At 36.4% G+C, this 16,957-nt stretch overlaps 3 protein-coding genes across 6 annotated transcripts; 2 read left to right on the top strand and 1 right to left on the bottom strand.

Annotated features, from left to right (window-relative positions):
* Positions 1 to 972: 972 nt before the first annotated feature.
* On the bottom strand, positions 973 to 3,363 carry LOC103865747 (protein YIPF1 homolog). Its single transcript, XM_009143590.3, has 6 exons — positions 3,239 to 3,363; positions 3,014 to 3,071; positions 2,830 to 2,913; positions 2,582 to 2,747; positions 1,544 to 1,817; positions 973 to 1,463 (listed from the first exon to the last, which is right to left on the bottom strand). The coding sequence occupies exons 1-6, from the start codon at positions 3,290 to 3,292 to the stop codon at positions 1,269 to 1,271; spliced, it is 831 nt and encodes a 276-aa protein (XP_009141838.1). The 5' UTR covers positions 3,293 to 3,363; the 3' UTR covers positions 973 to 1,268.
* Positions 3,364 to 3,483: 120 nt separating this feature from the next.
* Positions 3,484 to 8,089, top strand: LOC103865748 (E3 ubiquitin-protein ligase HOS1). The gene is made up of 10 exons (XM_009143592.3): positions 3,484 to 3,666; positions 3,792 to 4,164; positions 4,352 to 4,486; positions 4,577 to 4,752; positions 4,949 to 5,350; positions 5,464 to 5,622; positions 5,757 to 6,248; positions 6,632 to 6,769; positions 6,980 to 7,599; positions 7,712 to 8,089. Exons 1-10 carry the CDS (start codon positions 3,580 to 3,582, stop codon positions 7,887 to 7,889), a joined length of 2,760 nt encoding a protein of 919 aa, XP_009141840.1. The 5' UTR covers positions 3,484 to 3,579; the 3' UTR covers positions 7,890 to 8,089.
* Positions 8,090 to 8,291: 202 nt separating this feature from the next.
* On the top strand, positions 8,292 to 12,752 carry LOC103865749. 4 transcript variants are annotated; one of them, XM_009143594.3, is made up of 6 exons: positions 8,292 to 11,501; positions 11,581 to 11,650; positions 11,783 to 11,937; positions 12,173 to 12,233; positions 12,353 to 12,404; positions 12,485 to 12,752. In XM_009143594.3, the coding sequence occupies exons 1-5, from the start codon at positions 11,367 to 11,369 to the stop codon at positions 12,367 to 12,369; spliced, it is 438 nt and encodes a 145-aa protein (XP_009141842.1). In that variant the 5' UTR covers positions 8,292 to 11,366; the 3' UTR covers positions 12,370 to 12,404; positions 12,485 to 12,752. The 4 variants fall into 4 exon arrangements, with proteins under 4 accessions (XP_009141842.1, XP_009141843.1, XP_009141844.1 ...); XM_009143595.3 differs by having other exon boundaries at positions 12,503 to 12,752; XM_009143596.3 differs by having other exon boundaries at positions 12,523 to 12,724.
* Positions 12,753 to 16,957: the final 4,205 nt, after the last annotated feature.

Here is a 16,957-nt window from a genome sequence, read left to right on the forward strand (position 1 = left end):
GATGAGATTTCGATTTGGTTTGGATTGAACTGATCGGTTAGATCTACTGGCCATCATCTTGGTTCGATTTGGCTATATACTTTTTTTTTACGTTTGCTAACCCAATTTTCTATTGTGTAATAAGAAAATTAAAATACAATTTGATATGTTCATGGCTGCCTTCCAACCTAATTATGTATTTTTATAGATCGGGTTCAACCAACAATCAAAAATAGTGAAATGTACCAGTTTATTTTAAAATTGAAAATTTATGAGTAAAAAACTAAACCAATTTTTTTGACGCGGATAATTTTGATATTACAGTGATGAATAAAATTGCGTCATAACCGAATAACAAACGACTTCCATACCAAACAAAACCGGAGTCAATTTCCCAAACCAAGAACCGAGAAACCAAACTAACTGAAGTTACTGAACCGAGTTATTGCCCAGCCGTAGAAGCAGGCCGGCAGTTACTGTCTGGCCCAATGTTTCTCTCGTCTCCACTTATATAAGTTCTTACTTTTCTAGTGATATTTCCAAAGATTCGTTTCAGCGATGAATGTAATGAATCCGATCTTAATGTTAATGTGCATCTGTAGTACGAGTGATAAGAGGTTCTGATGATCAACGCACCACCAAAACGAACCGATGCAATTGTTAGGACAGTGAGGGATACATTAATGACATGCCCAGGAAGACACGTAGTGTTTATACAAAACCATAACTGACAAGTCTGAGAATTTGTCATATATGGTTATTAAGTGAAACAGTAGTTTTGAGTTGTTTAGCATAATTCTTGCAGATATTTTAACGACACTAAACATACACATGCTCTCATCATTCATCTAACGTGACCTTTTGGCTTTTTTCTCTTTTATACTTACTTCACGTGCTCTGTACTCAATACTGATAAAATCAAAACATTTTATGATATCTATTAGCTTCCAGAGAGATTGGCCTTGGTGCAGTTCCCGACAAATGAGAGTAAAATCATCAAAAAAAATCTTGTGAATCTTCTTCCTTTTTAAAATATTTTAAAAAAATTCACAAGCGAAGACGCTATAACAAACAAACAAAAAAAAAAAAACACAATCCTACTAAAAACAAACACATTCCTTACAAACAACCATGAAACTAAGCCAGCAAAAACGAATCAGAACGGTTCACTGTATAGGTTCCTTCTTCTGTTACTCTCTGTATTTCATTCTCTACTAAGGACGTTCTTTGTTCCACCACAACATATACATTATTCATATATGTTTTGTTTTGTTGTGTGGTGTGGAGATTTAAGGAAAGAACCAGACTTTGATGAAGAGTGAAAGAACCATTTGCAGACCAAACGCTACAGCCATTACAACCGTCAGATCATTGCTCCCTTCAAGGTAAGACCGTAGATTAAGAGCAACAAAGCACGACGATGCGCTACCAGCTGAGAGTATTATCACCCATCTCAGAAACTCCACTGGAATAAGCAATGGCAGCTGCAAAAAAAAAAAAAAATGATCCTAACTATTAGTATATAGATATTACCATTTCTATGTTACTGGAGATAGATACTTACAGAGGTTGGAATGAAAATGAAGAGAGAGTAACCCCAGAGGCACCAGAATCTTAGAAGATCGGCTCTGGACCCCATGTAGCGGAGCGAGAAGTAAAACGCCAGAGGCACGATTATAGCGTAGCCATAGATTATAGATGCTGCCAAGTTTATGTAGTTCACGTCAAATACCCAAGGTGCTTCACTGTCGGTTCGTTTCTTCACGAGGTACGTGGCGCAGTTTCCGAGAGAAGAAAGCACAAACACAAGCGTAGTGCAGATCCAGACAAGTCCATACCTAACAGAGCGACACAACGCACACACGAGTCAATTTATCTAGAACAATTTTGCTAAAGGCCAAACTTATTGCCAACGTTTAAAGGATAACAAAATTTATGCACATGTTGTGATGCTTTCAATTTAAGGGTAAATGCATCATATCAATTGACAAATCTAACCACTAATACAATGGAGTAACTATGATGTTTAGTCATTACTCAACCGGATATATCTTACAGTCACACCTTAGGTTATCTATGCAAGAATATGACTCTGTTATGAAAATAGCTAGAAGCTTAAATATAATGTGAGGAACTGTTCTAACAAGTAACATATGGGAAACTAGATCTGGATGCATGCTAAAGTCTGCATTAAATCAGATTATTCAAGCAGCCAAAGTAGTTATAGAAAAAACTTGACCCTGAGACAGAGAAGAAAAAGAGTAAAGCAGCAAGATCTTTCACACCAAAGATCCATCTCTTTTCCCTGATAACATTCCTGGTTCCGAAATTTGAAACTACGGTTTCAATCATCAAACACCAATAGCTCTATTGGCGAACTCTACTCCAGTAGAAATGCTTATCTAACGCTGACAGCAGGAAAACATCCCCCAAGCCTATGACATACCAAACTAATTACTCTGACACTTAATGTGCTTTTGGGAAGGACGCAAACTTAAAAGGGTAACAGCCTGACCGAGAAAATTAAAGAAATTTCAACAGGAGATGCCAAAGTTGAGCAAGAGCAATGACCAACAAGAGCCAGGGGGAGTGAAAGACTTACATATCAGGGTTGGCATCAATCTTGTTGAAAAAATCACCACTAGTGGGATACAAGGAGCTCATCAGTCTATTCACAACAACATCAGTGTCCACGTCGAAGTACTGCGTGTACGAGTAGACGTTAAAGAACCCCTTCCAATTGTTCGATGGCTGTTGTTCAAGTCTTTCTACATGAAGAAGAAAACAGGCTCTACTTATATTTGACTCATGCTCACTAGTACTAATAACTATATATATATATATATAAACCTGTTGGAGTCTCAAGAGTTTGATAACCCTTTGCATTGTTGTTTCCTTGATGCGGTGGAAATATCTGATTGTTCGCAGATGGGCCTGCCCAGCAGTAAACAAACAACATTCAATAAAAATTTGCAAAAAAAGTAAAAAAAAAAAAAAGAGAGTTTCAAAACAGAAACTAGCAAAAAGAACACACCTTCGGTTACGCTTGTTATATGTACATTTGAGCTTTTGTTGTCGTCGCTGATCACAGCCTTTACCCAATTAAAAAAAAAAAGATGCAAGTAAGTGAATAAATCTACTAATCTTAGCAGTTTAATCCAAGCTAATTATAATGCAAAGTTTCAAAATTTCAGCATCCTAAATCAAATTAAAAAAAAAAAAAAACCGTTTAAAATTGGATGTGTGTTGATAGACTTACGGGAACTGAGCCAATCAAACGGCTCGTCTGTAGATTAGCGAACGACTCATCCATCGAAACCTTACTATCGATCAGATCGGTAGAATAAAGAGATCGTCGTCGTGGGAAAGGAAGACGCGCGCGCTTTTGAGTCGCACGCGTGCGTCTTTTTACTAATTGACGTGGCCCATTTAGTTAAAACAAACACGGCCCATTTACATTAAATGGGCTATAACCCGAATAGATCCGACCCGATAACCCACACAGTGTGTTCTTCTTCCCTCTCGAAGAAAACCAAAACGGAGGAGCCCTAGACTGACACTTCGCCTCCATTTCCTCTGCTCGTTTCGCTACCGGAGAAGATGAACACGAACGGCTCTTCCTCCGCCTCCGCCGAGAGATCGATTAATCTTCCGCAACAGCCTGATTACGCTAGCAAACTTGTTCAGGTACTCTCGATTTCTCCTTCTCTTCGCGAGTTTTGAGCTTATCCAAGGCCTTACGTGATTTAGCAGCTGATTAGCTTCCTCTTCTAGGTGATTACTAGCTTAATTTTAAACTTTCGATTCTTCAGGAGGCATTGATGCATTTGGCATCTTCCAACCTCAGAGATCTGTGCAACGAGGCGAAAGTTGAGCGGTGTCGTGCCACCAGAGACTTGACGAGCTGTGGGAGATCTGTGCGCTATGCGTTGAATCCATGTGGTCATGCTTCACTGTGCAGAGAGTGTTGTGAGAGGTTTGATCTTTGTCCCATTTGTAGAAGTACACTACCAAGATCTGGAGATAAGCTTCGGCTTCGTCTCTACTATGAGTGTGTTGAAGCTGGTTTAATCCCCCGAGTACATGGAGAGGCATCAGAGGATGAAGATGAGGATGGTGTCCATCGCCTTTATTCTCTGTTCGATGTTGCCTTGAACAATAATTTGATATCTGTGGTTTGCTATTGTATCCTTCTGCTGCATTTAAGTGTTTAGTTGATAATCCGTGTACACAAATCTCTAGTTAGTACTGTACTGATAGGTTAGTTTTTGTTCTCTGGCCCCCTCACTGATGGACGAAATGTGCATAGTGTTATTATCATTCTTCGATTGTTGGATGTATTGTTGAGTTGGCCTTGACAGAGAATGAATAGATATCACCAATGTTTGTATGGATGAGGCAGCTGTATCTAGTGACCCGGTTATTGCTTTCTTGCTGGATGAAGTTGTTGTCAAAGACTGGGTCAAGCGTACATTCCGGAGCATCTTAGCTGGGCTTCAAGAAATCTGTATCCTTTTTAGCTGTTAAGAGTATTTATATGTGACTTAGGCTCAGTATATGTGTGTGTGGTCTGTTTATCTTTAATATTGGTTCTCAGATAGTCTTGAAGTGAAGGAGATGCAAGGGTGGTTAGATAAACTCCTGAAGTATTCAAAACAAGTGGCTGGCATATGTAGTGTGCTTGAAGTTATGGAGTCAGCGTTTAAGGGTTCTGTTTCACCTCAGCTTCAAGACGTGGAGAAGCTTAAGGATAACATTGGAAAAACAAAGCAGGTCAGCTAAGATGTTATTTATATTAAAACAAATTTGCACAAGTAGTGCCTAAGTGACTCTCTTTAGTCTTTACTTATCCAGTGATGACCGTCTGGCTCCTGACCAGAGAGTGTTTTAACTATTTAGCTCTTTACTTATTGATGCAAGATCTAGGAGCTTATTGTGTGCTTACCCTGTTGGTGTTTTTTTATATCAGCATCTGGACATTATGATCTGGTGCATAAGACACGGATTTCTGCATGATGTGAAGTCTCGGTATTCTAATTTTACATCGTGGAAGGCTCTTGTGCTTGAAAGGAAATCAAACGCAATTAAGCGTGCATGGCCTGATGCCGTAGATCAGTCTTCTGATTGCAGTGTACAGGGTGCTTCCCTTTTTATCGAGGATGCTTTGGAAAATCTTGAGAGAGAGCCAGAGTACAGTCAAGACATAGGGGCAGACCTAGGAGTTGGATGTTTGCAGAACGATGAAAGATCATTTCTTAGGTCCAGAATAGAGGGAACTTCAGGATCTTACCCATTTGAGAATCTTAGAACAGCTGCTGATAAACTCTTTTTACATGGAAGCTCAGATTTGGTTGTTGCAAAGCAAGCCATTGTATCCTTTTCTCATCACCTAATTCATATTACCTTGATTTACTTTTAAGTATCACAACCAGTACACCTTTCTATGTTTTTTCTTCTTTGTTGGCTTCCTTAACCAGTATATAGTTTCTTTATTACTTGTTTGATCGGCACTGGACTACCCCTGAAGAACATTGGAAGCACATTGTAGATGATTTTGCTGCTACCTTCGGCATAACCAGGCATTCATTGCTGGAGTCTTTTGTATTTTATCTTCTTGATGATCCCTCAGAGGAGGCTCTCCAGGTACCTTTTGACATTCCCATGGAAAAAACATATAGAAATATGTATTATTGTAGATGGCTAAAACATATATAGCCAAATACATCAAATATTTGTAAGCTGGTGTCGCTCACAAACTTCCCCAAATTTTATTTCAGGAAGCTTGTAGGACTCTTCCTGAAATATGTGGTCCAGAAACATATCCCAAGGTTGCACAAGTCTTGTTAGAAAGGGAAAATCCTGAAACAGCTCTTAAGGTCTTGCGTTGGTCTGGTCGTGATGGCGCATCAGAACTGGTTTCAATTGGTGAAGCTGTCACAGCTGTTCGTGTGAGAGTGGAATGTGGTCTTTTGAGTGAGGCATTCACATACCAAAGGACTCTCTGCCTGAAAGTGAAGGAGAATGAATTGAAAAATGGACCTGTGAAACATGTGGCTGATGATGGAGACAGCTTGAGTTGGACGGAATGGATGGAGATACTTGTGAACGAATTTTGCTGCCTATCTATTAGGAGAAACGTGGTTGATCGAATCATTGAGTTGCCATGGAACCCAGATGAAGAGAAATATCTGCACAGATGCTTATTAGATTCTGCAACCGATGACCCCTCATCAGCTGTGGGTAGTCTTTTGGTTGTCTTCTATCTTCAGGCAAGTAATTATATATTCAATTTCATTCTTAAGTCAGCTTCACTTGAATATGGCATTAGAATGGTTTGTTTTCCCCAGCCGTAAGCTACTATCTGGTTTGGCATAGATGAAAATTTTAGTAAGTGATTAATAAGCTCATCCAACTAGATACATGTATATTATCTCGTATTTGCTATATAGGTTTCAATGTTCTTTCATTATTAGAGCTTGATGTAGCCTGGGATGTTAAAGAGTAATGAACAAGTATGAAATCAGTTGAACAACCAGGCAAAGTGAATCACTGTTAACGCTGCTTACATTCTGTGAAATCTATATTCTGTATATGATTGGCTATTTTTGGTCCGTCTTTGACTGGAACTATTTTGTTGTTTGCATTGCTGCAGCGCTACCGATACATCCAGGCGTACCAAGTCGACCTTAGGCTTCAGAAAATTGAAGAGGCCTTTGTATCCGAAAATCGAATTGGGGAAGAAGTAATGTCCAGAATGCGATCACAGAGTCATTGGAGAAAAGAATTAGTTGTAAGTTCTCCAGCCACCTTTCAATGTACAAGTGGATCCTTCCTCTTTTCCTGGTTAAATGTTGCAGACTCAAATTTTTCACCTCGCCGTTTTAGTGCTTAGTAGCCTCTTGATGCTCGCAGTATTGTCTGATATTTCTGAATCTTGAATGTGCAATGATACGTTATATTATTTACTTAAACCCTCCCGTGTTACTGTTGGTTTGAACAGGATAAAGCCATAGATATACTACCAGCAATACAGCAGCAGCAAGTCAGATCTGGTCAGTTTTCTGAGATGGAAGATACCTCCGAAAGTGCTTATGAAGCAGCGACAAGCACTGATCTTCCAGAAGCAAAACAATCAAGTGTTCCCGTTTCTACTAATTCCGTGTTTCTCCAACGGGCTAAGGACGGTGGCGCTAGAGAGCCAGTGGCTAATAACGGCAGCAGTCCTTTTCAACCGAGTCGTTTGATAGGATCCGCTTCCATTGATATCTCCCATGGAAAGCTATTCACAAGCGCAAATAGAGGACAGAAGAGTGAAGTCAGAAGCATAACCAAGGCTCTGAAATTCGGTGAAGCGTCCACACCGTTCAAAGATCTTAACAGAGCTCGTGGGAACAGCCAGCTCAAGGGAAGAAGGACTGAAGACACATCTCCAGAAATAAACGTTGATAGATTCATGGACTCTCCTTATCTCACAGCTAATAATCCCGTAACAATGGAACATCGCAGCAAGCATCTCAATGGATCTGCACCAAAACCGGAATCCACTTTCTTTGGCGTAAGAATGCAACAAGATAGAGAACACCCGAGCCATTTGGATGATCCAATGGACATGTCTTCAAGGTACATTTCCTCTTTTTCTATATAAACTATACTGTGTTACCCTTTGGTTTGCATAAGAAGTTCGGTTCTGTTCTTGTCTGATATATCTTTATATATTCATGAATGGTGGTAGCTTGAAGAACAACAACAATGTATTGGCCACGGAGAGCAGAAATAAAAGTGGAGGATTAAGGTGGCGATCAGATGAAGGAAGCGATGAGGAAAGTGAACCGATGTGGGGCATGGAGCCGACTAGTTCCGGTTCCATGCCGGTTAAGGGAAGGAGGACACGTAGATTCACTGCAAGATGAAATGAAACAAAAACAGAGATCAAATGTTGTAAAGAAGCATTAGAGAGCTTTGCTTTTCTGTTTTTGTGAAAAATGATTTTGAGTTTTATGTTTTTTTCTTTTCAGTGTATCCCTGCGGAGATTTTGAATTTATCATTTTGAAACTTGGAGATAAAACCTTTCTTGTTATTATTTTTATAAAATCTCCTTTAGTCGTCCAACCTTGTGTGAGCACTATAGTGTGCGACTCTTGGAATGAAGCAAATCTCTGTCTGAGCACTAAAGTGTGCAACTCTTGGAATGAATCCAACACCTTGCATCTCCAATGTAGTACTCCTTTTTTTATAACACCAAAATGGAATTAAATTTTATTCCAATGTATTACTCCACTTTTACTCCAAAAATATATTCTAAAATAAGTTCATTTTTATTTAACTAATAATTGTTAGTAGTACTTCCTACCTATAAAAATTTACCAATTAGTCGTCAAATCTCTGTCTTCTCAAATTATCTTTCTGCAGTTTTTTTATTTTCCTATCTTCTTTTGGGATTTTACATGATCTTCATCTGCCCGTTGAAAGCACATAGTTGGTTTGTGTACATGCATATGATTGTCTCTTGGACAGCAAATGAAATGATAACATATATAAAAAATTTAGTAATATGAGCGTTAACGCTTAAGCTGCATGTGAAAGTGGAAGAGTATAAAGCATATGAAGGTCTCCAATTAATCATCAAAAATCGAGTGAGCATCTAAATTACAAAAGAATAAGTCTCAGTCTTGGTCATGTGAGGTAACAGACGAACGTGAGCTAACTGACATTGACCAAGAAGTCTCCACTCGTCTTTGTATGATCGTGTGTGAAGTGTTACATGAAATGCGCACTCTTGGGAAGAAGTAAAAAAAAAGAAAAGAAAATTTTATTAATGCAAATAGAAAAAAGGAAAGCTGCATGACCCATGCAACATATCTGAATACAGACACAGTGCTTTCAAATGTTTAAATTCGAACTGATCCTCTGGTCTGGTATACGTGTAAGATTCTTTTTCAAAGATAAGAAAAGGAGCAAGTGGTTCTTGTTAAGCTCTAGGGAAACACATGGAACACTAAAAAGTTCCATCTCTTTTTGTTTTATACTGTTTATACTGTTATCTATTAATTTTGCGTTGTCTTAATTCTGTATATCCCAGAATACACATTCATTGGTTTCGTCCAGATATCTTATGTTTAATAAGTCTTAGATTAACCCTCAAGGCAAAAACACATACTAAGTTTCGGAATTACGCAATCTTTAGATAACATTTACAATGGGCATAAAACTAAAATCAAAGTCTTAGTGGAACTCAATCTTTATTTTCAACCAAGAAGACAATAATGATGGGTGGTCAAGCTATGACAAATAGACTAGTTATCAAAATTTCACTAAGTGTTAATAGTTTCTTTAAGGTTCGATCCTACATCGACTTATCACATCCACGAAATTAAAGTATTCAAATTATAGTGGAATAGCGAAAGAAAAGTACACATGCAACCAAGAAAACTAAACTAATATATTGGGAAACAAATTTATGAATTTTGGAACCGTCTAGGTCTAATATTAGATATGCATATAGATGTAAATTATTTATGAGTTAACTCTTTCACAATTTTGTATCATGGCAAAAAAAAAAAAAATTGTATCAAAACAACACATTATATGAAAGCTGAGATATTAGCTTTTGACATAGAATAACAGAGGTTTTTTAATTGTAAATAATTGGTGAGAATATGAACTTACTATAAAGTATGCAAAAGCATTATAACATACCCAAGTGGGAATATTACTTATAACTGCAATTACTATGAGGAATCGTAATTCCAAAAGAGATTAATGTTCAAATATGGATCTAAACATCTTAGCCATATGATTTTTTTTTTTTGCAATGTCAACTAAACATAAGAGATCCAAACGGTATACTTGTCCAAGACTGGGGAGCAGAGAGCATTTGCAGCTAATTAACAGCTTCTTAAACCCTCAAGCTATGGCTCTCCTTAACTGATAGAGGATCCAATCCTCTTTTCAAAAGGCTGCCCTCTCTCTCATCTCTAATGTAAAGTCTTTTTGACATTCGTGATGTCAATGGTGACCATTAGTTGAGAAAGTTACAAATGGATGATCATGATGATGGTGAACATGCATGTCATGAGTTCCTCAATTCCCATGAAGGACACGTATAAACACACTTTTTCGCATTCAATCTTTTTATATGTTTCTTTTTTGCAGTCGAATTATTCCTTGCGTGAGAGGAGTCTATACCATTAGTTTTCACTTTGATTTAATTTGCATTATTGTACTGATAACTCCAAGTGGTTGTTAGATACAGTTAGAACCGGTCGTCGTGTTCTGTATCTTTGCAGATAATGTTTCAAAACGCATACTCAAACAAATAACCGATTCAAAAGAATATTAGGACAAATACCCATCACAGGTATTGACATAATTATGTTCTATCGGTTAGGTTCTGTTTGATAGATTCATAACGTTTATTCTTTGTATGGCCTTATTATTCTTTCTATCTCCGTGAAATGCTATATATGACTTTGTAACATTTACTTTGCATTTTCTATAAATTACCAAAATGGATGCTAATTAAGTTGCTAACTTAAAATTCCTCATTGTCATTATTTTATACCAAAATGCATGTTATTAGGTTTCAATTTGGAATGTGATACGGCCACCACACTTATATAGACCATTAATTACATGTGCTAACCAATCTGCATGGCCAGTATGCTTTTGAATCGATGGTTTGATTGGTTCGTACGTAAATGTTTATGTTCGTGTTCTCATAATAAATGGTTAACTTGGCTCATACTTCTAATGTTTAGCTATATATATATATATATATATACAGTATAGTTTTCTTTTTAATCAAACTCATTATAAGAATTATTGCCGCGAAGAAAAAACATAAAAATGTATCTCTCTGTAATGTTTGCAAACAAAAATGTTGACATAGAAACGTAAAGATCCACACAGATGCAAATGGGAAGATGTATCCAAAGGCCTTGATTTGTTTAGCACATCCAAGAGACATGTATACAAAATTAACACAGAATTGCACATCTTTTTTGGTCAACTGGAGACTGATCGGTAGTTGATTTACATAGCTAATTAACACATTGTCTGATCTTTTATAGACTTGGTTGGTTAATTACTCATAATGCTTCCGAATCGAGGGGGGTAATTAGAAAATTAAATAGCATCGCAATTACCTAAAAAGAATAATATAAAATTCTGAAAATGGTTTCTATATCGTCAAAGTGACCAAGTGTTTAGTACTGTCTATAAATAAGCATATAAGAGAGTGAGTAAATAACATACCACCGAACACCAAGCAACTTCTCTTGTTTCTTTCCCTTCTCTTTGAACACATTTCCCTTAGCTACTACATAAAGGACTAGCCTTTTTAACATATAACAAGAAGTACACCACATAAAGTTGAAAAAAGCGGTTCATGGACAAGAAAAAGTCAGTATCAGGTTCCTCCTCATCCTCATCTTTCGATCATCTTTTTGGTCCAAGAGTCTCTTCCTCGTCTTCTTCATCAACAACAGGGTTGTTCCAATCCATTTTCCCACCACCCTCAATGGTATTAATCAGTATCATCATCATCATTTGAAAAGTATAAATTGTATTCTTATATATACTTTATTTGTTCTCAACTCAAGGGGACGCAAGCGGACTTGGCAAATCCAAATGGAGCGGCTATATATCAACCTCCAGGTTTGGGGATTCCAAGTGAGTCTGTTCACTATTGGTGACTCTAATTAAGTGTTTTTGGACGTGTCCGTCCTTATAAAATTGTTTTATCGCAACTTAGACCTACTATTAACATAATGTTTAAAGTGAGAAATTTGAATGGAATTATAGATGAAAGAGGAGAAAGGAGAAAAAACAAGGAGAGAAAGCGTTACCAAAATGAAGAAACACAACCACCATGCAACTTGAGCTCATCCATATATTATGGAGGCCAAGACAACTATTCCTCCTCAACACCACCACAATCAACAACCAATCCAGATGCTGTAAGTGCTTCTTTAATACCAAAATCAGTTGTGCTGCATATTGATGAAAACACTAGCTAGTACTCGAATTATCACACGTTTCCATATAAAAGCTTTGTTTAGGCAGAATTGAATATTAGCTTTAAATAAACACGTATGAGTAAAGTGTTATTACAGTATCTAAGTTCATTGGGATATATATCATTCTATATGTGTACCTTGTATTTACTAAACTCGCCCATTCTAATTTGTCCAGTATAAGAAAGATGGAGACGAAGACGATTCTGAAAGTGCTTCAAGAGGAAATTGGTGGGAGGGTAAGCTTACAAACATTTTGTAATATATAAACAGCAGCTTCACTTTTCTCTCATTAATATTTGTACATATTTTCTCATCTTGTATATGAAACTCACCTATACATAATCAAACTATGCAGGATCGCTTTATTACTAGTTATCAATCATAGCCGAGATGCAATATAAGCAAAGGTACCAAAAGACGATTGATTTTTTTGCTTGAAATTTATATTGACACAATCAGTGTCCTCATATCAAGTTTTTTCCATTAGTGATATGTTTTGATACAGATTACGCGATCAGTTTGCAGGAACCTTAATCAAGTGAAGTAAGACGGAAGTTGACGTTCTGAAATATACCTAGAAAAATATATATATATATATATACATAAACTAAAGCAGTAATGTAATAGTATATACAGCTGGCTTAAAAGAAAGCGAGAAAAAAATAATTCTCATATAGTATCTAGTGTGTATCTTATATATTAAAACAGAAGTCACAACTTTGATTCATGTGTGATTTTTTTAAAAATGGACCTAATGGACCTATTCATAGAAATTCATAATATATTTTAATTCAGACTAATAATAAATATAAATTTTTAAAATATTTTAATCATAGTATCTTTTGATATCTTTTCATTTTAAATATAAATATATTTATTTTAAAATTCTAACAAATCTGTTTAAAAAGATTTTTACAAGATCTTCATTTTTGAAATTATATTTAAATATTTTCACTAATTTCGAAATTAGTTTAAAATATTATTATACATTAATATATTCAGTTATATAAAAGAAAAAATAAAAAAAGCTATAATATTTTAGTTATTATATAATCATAATCAATCATATTAAAATGAAAATTATTATATTGAGCTAAATATAATAAAATTGTATTAAATTTATATATTTATATATTTTATTTTCGTAATTATAAAATATTTATGTTCAAAAATAAAATGTAATATGTTGGTAAGATGGGTTAACATTATCAAACTATATAATACATGTATAAAAATTAACATGTATTTCTTTAAAGTTAATAATATAAAATCTTTGTAACTACTTTAATCAACATATATTTTCATTTTAAATATAATATATTTGTATATTATATTTTAAAAATTCTAATAAATCTGTGTAATATTTAAACAATAACTTAATGTATTTTAAGTTATCGTTTAGAAATGAAAATAAATAAATTATATCATATTTTATCTACTTTTATAGTCATGATCATGTTAAAATATAATTATTATACTAAAATAAATATGATAAAATTATATTCAATTGATAAATTTATAAATTTTATTTTCATAAATATAAACTATTTATTTAAAATATAATATGATGATAGAACGACTTAAAATTAACAAACTATATAGTACATGTTTAATAATTAACATATCTTACACTTTTATATATACAATAATAAATTATCTAAAATGAATAAGCATAAAAATTGATGTTAGGAGTTTTCAAGGCTCCTAAGACAAATGTTATAGTATAAAAGATTGTCGAACCAGTTCTGAGGGATATCAAAGCACCGAGAATGCAAGTACTCACTTAATCTAAGTGCAACAATGATTTAGATGGGTTTTAAGCTATGACTAAAACTAAAAAACAATAACAGAATGATACTTTCTTAACTAAGGGAAAAGAGAACTCATGGGCATAGGGATTAGACCTTGGGTGATCAAGTATCGAACTAAGGATGGCAAATGATCAATCAAACTATCAACCTTAAGCCTAGACACAATTCTAAGCAAGCTCTATGTCTAGATGAATGCTCATTTGCTAACATATCTCAAACATCAAATGTCTTTGGTTGAATAATATGAAAGCAATCATTAATAACAAGTCTATTAGCTATCTTAGCATCTTTAACAACAAATGTCTTTGGCAAAGTATACTAAAAGCCTAGGAGAGTTGTCTCGGGCATTTCATCGAACACCTTTCGGGTGAGAAATGCCTAAGGATCAACTTTTGAGTGGCCAACTCAGAAGATGCATTATGATTACTCTACTAGCAAGGAAATATGAATGATCTACACTAAAACATCCTAGCTCTAACCTAATCACCCTTAATCTCCCTAACCCATGAATTCAAAAGGTGATTACTCACTAATCTCCATGATTCCTCTTAAACCCATATTGGATTTCAGATTAATCATGTAGAGAAATAGATAAGAAATCAACAAGAACACAAGAACATAACAATCAAAATCCAAGAGATGAACTTCTCCAGAGAGTTTTTGTGTATTTCTCAATAGATCCAAAAGATAATCTGCCTGGTGGCTACAAAAGATGTTTAAAACATAGGTTTTCCAAGTGTAAAACGTCCAAAATAAATTGCAAAAAGGTCCCTGAGAAATCATGATTTTCGGCAGCAAAATAACGCGGAGCGACTTGCAGGTGTCGCTCCGGGAAGTCGCTCCAGGGCCGATTTTTGGTGTCTCCGGGCGAGAGGTCGCGAGCGACTTTGGTGTGTCGCTCCAACGGGTCGCTCTGGATCGGGAGCGACCTTGGTAGGTCGCTCTGAGAGGTCGCTCCAGGCTTCGCTTCGTGTCGTCTCGCCATAGAGACGCGAGCGACCTCGGGGTGTCGCTTTGGGAGGTCGCTCCGAGAGGGGTGTGAGATGCGAGCGACCTCGGGGCGTCGCTCTGGGCAAGTCGCTCTGGGGGGTTCTTTGGAGCGAGCTCATGACGTCGCTGCGGAACCTCGCTCCCATGCTCTGCTCGTCCAATGATCACCTATTTCACGTCCTTTAAGCTCCAAATGCATCCAAATGTCCCCAAGAACTCCATGTGGCACTCCAACACCTAATAAGGACAATGAATGCAAAATGCAACCTAGACATGGCTAAATCCTAATCTATATGATGAAAATGCTCATGGATGAATGGATAAAACAATGCAAATATGCAAGATATCAACTCCCCCAAACTTGTTCTTTTACTTGTCCACAAGTGAACTTTCTAGAACTCATAGGGAGAGAGGTTGAAGGTGGGAGCACATAGCCAAAAGAAACACAACTAGCACACTCTCTATTACACTCTAGCTTCTCTAGGCCTATCTTAACTCTTTTTGTTCTTACACTCATCATCAAGCATCCACACATTCAAATCAACCAACTCTCACATTCATTAAGCACAAAACATCTGGTGAATTCTTGCAAATGGTCAGTTGGTCCAAGTCATTTGGTTGGGTAAGGGAAGGCTTTTATTCAAGTGATTCAAGAGGTTCAAAACATATGATCTTTAAGGTGGTTTACTCTCGAAACAAGTAGCCTTGACATTGCACATAATATATCTAAGAAAGGGATCAACTCATGCATACAATGCTCAATCTCCATTGTTCTACCCTTTTCCCAAACAAACAACTACACAATCATTTCCCAATGTCAAACCCAACTCACATCTCTCACCAAAAGATCCTAAAAACATCAACTCTTTCTCTTTGAAATCTACAAGGGATTTTTCACAACCTCAAAACATTTCTTAGCTCCTAACAACTTTGCTAGCCCCCTTTTTTTGCTTTCTTTTTCTTTTCTTTTTATATTTTATTTCTTTTCCTTTTTTTTTTTTTTTTTTTTTTTTTTTTAGATGGGGGCCAAGACTTTTCATAACTGAGCTAGAGGTTTTTCTACTTATCCCAATAAGACAATTCACTTAACACAAAGAGTCATTTCTTTTTCTTTTTCATTTATCCCAAATCATAATCACAACACTCACCTCCCACCTATAGCTAGACAATAGAGTGCCCAATCTAGCAAGAATGAAGATCAAGCATTGTCGTTCCCGATACTCTCAACATTATGCACATGTAAGACTTTCCGAAAAAGGCCTCACTCATCAAACAATGAAAGCTTAAAAGGAGGGAAGGGTTTTGGGAGTGGTCTACCACTAGAGTTTGTCAGAATAAGATTGGCATAAAGGATGTGACAACTCAAGTGTGTATAGCCATGACTTAGTACACAAGGGACCATGAGCAAGAAACATGAAGTTCGTTCAGTTCAAACAAGGTTGTAGTTGGCTTCAAAGACTGAGTTTCAGCAATCAACAAGTTTCAGGAAGAGTTTTCAAGCCTCGAAACATACAAGTCTTTTTGAGAGGTGCAAAAGCTACTCAGGTGCAACGTAGTGTTCTTTACAAGGCATTCAAAATCATTGCTCCCAATGCAAGTGAATGCAATCTATATGCTCTAGACTCTCCTAAAAAATGCAAATGATGCAAACTAAATGATTGATGATTTTTTTTTTTTCTATGCAAATAGGTATGCAATGCATGACTCAATGAAACAACATCAAAGCAAACATGATCAAATACTTGGTACCTCCCCCAAACTTGAGTTACACAGTCTCTGTGTTGTCAAGTAGAGAGAGATACCGAAAAGAAGGCTAATATGCAAAAATGAAATGGTATATACAAGGGAGTGTGGTGGTTTACCTTCTATAGGGAATGAGTAGAGGGAGATGCTCCCTCCTCGTCGTCCTCAGGTGGTAACTCTTCAAGATGCTCATCAGCAGGAGTGGCCATCTCTTCAATGTAGAAGGCTTGCCCGAACACAGTTGGTTTCCTCATTTTCCCTTTGATGTCAAAGTGGAGGATGTTCTCTTTACCCAAATGGAGATCAATCGTGCCTTCCTTCACATTAACAATAGCTCCTGCTGTAGCTAGGAATGGCCTTCCTAGAATCAATGGGTCTTGAGCCTCCTCACCCATCTCAAGCACCACAAAATCTGT

The sequence above is a fragment of the Brassica rapa genome, chromosome A04 (assembly GCF_000309985.2).
Source record: "Brassica rapa cultivar Chiifu-401-42 chromosome A04, CAAS_Brap_v3.01, whole genome shotgun sequence".
NCBI lineage: Eukaryota > Viridiplantae > Streptophyta > Magnoliopsida > Brassicales > Brassicaceae > Brassica > Brassica rapa.

Excerpts from the sequence above, each read along its gene's own strand:
- LOC103865747 (XM_009143590.3), bottom strand. The coding sequence starts at position 3,292 with ATGGATGAGTCGTTCGCTAATCTACAGACGAGCCGTTTGATTGGCTCA. Across the intron at positions 3,072-3,238 it reads GTTTGATTGGCTCAGTTCCC|GCTGTGATCAGCGACGACAA; the intron begins GTAAGTCTATCA and ends AATTGGGTAAAG. Across the intron at positions 1,818-2,581 it reads ATTGATGCCAACCCTGATAT|GTATGGACTTGTCTGGATCT; the intron begins GTAAGTCTTTCA and ends TCGCTCTGTTAG.
- LOC103865749 (XM_009143594.3), top strand. The coding sequence starts at position 11,367 with ATGGACAAGAAAAAGTCAGTATCAGGTTCCTCCTCATCCTCATCTTTC. Across the intron at positions 11,502-11,580 it reads TTTTCCCACCACCCTCAATG|GGGACGCAAGCGGACTTGGC; the intron begins GTATTAATCAGT and ends TCTCAACTCAAG. Across the intron at positions 11,651-11,782 it reads TCCAGGTTTGGGGATTCCAA|ATGAAAGAGGAGAAAGGAGA; the intron begins GTGAGTCTGTTC and ends ATGGAATTATAG.
- LOC103865748 (XM_009143592.3), top strand. The coding sequence starts at position 3,580 with ATGAACACGAACGGCTCTTCCTCCGCCTCCGCCGAGAGATCGATTAAT. Across the intron at positions 3,667-3,791 it reads ACGCTAGCAAACTTGTTCAG|GAGGCATTGATGCATTTGGC; the intron begins GTACTCTCGATT and ends TCGATTCTTCAG. Across the intron at positions 6,770-6,979 it reads ATTGGAGAAAAGAATTAGTT|GATAAAGCCATAGATATACT; the intron begins GTAAGTTCTCCA and ends TGGTTTGAACAG.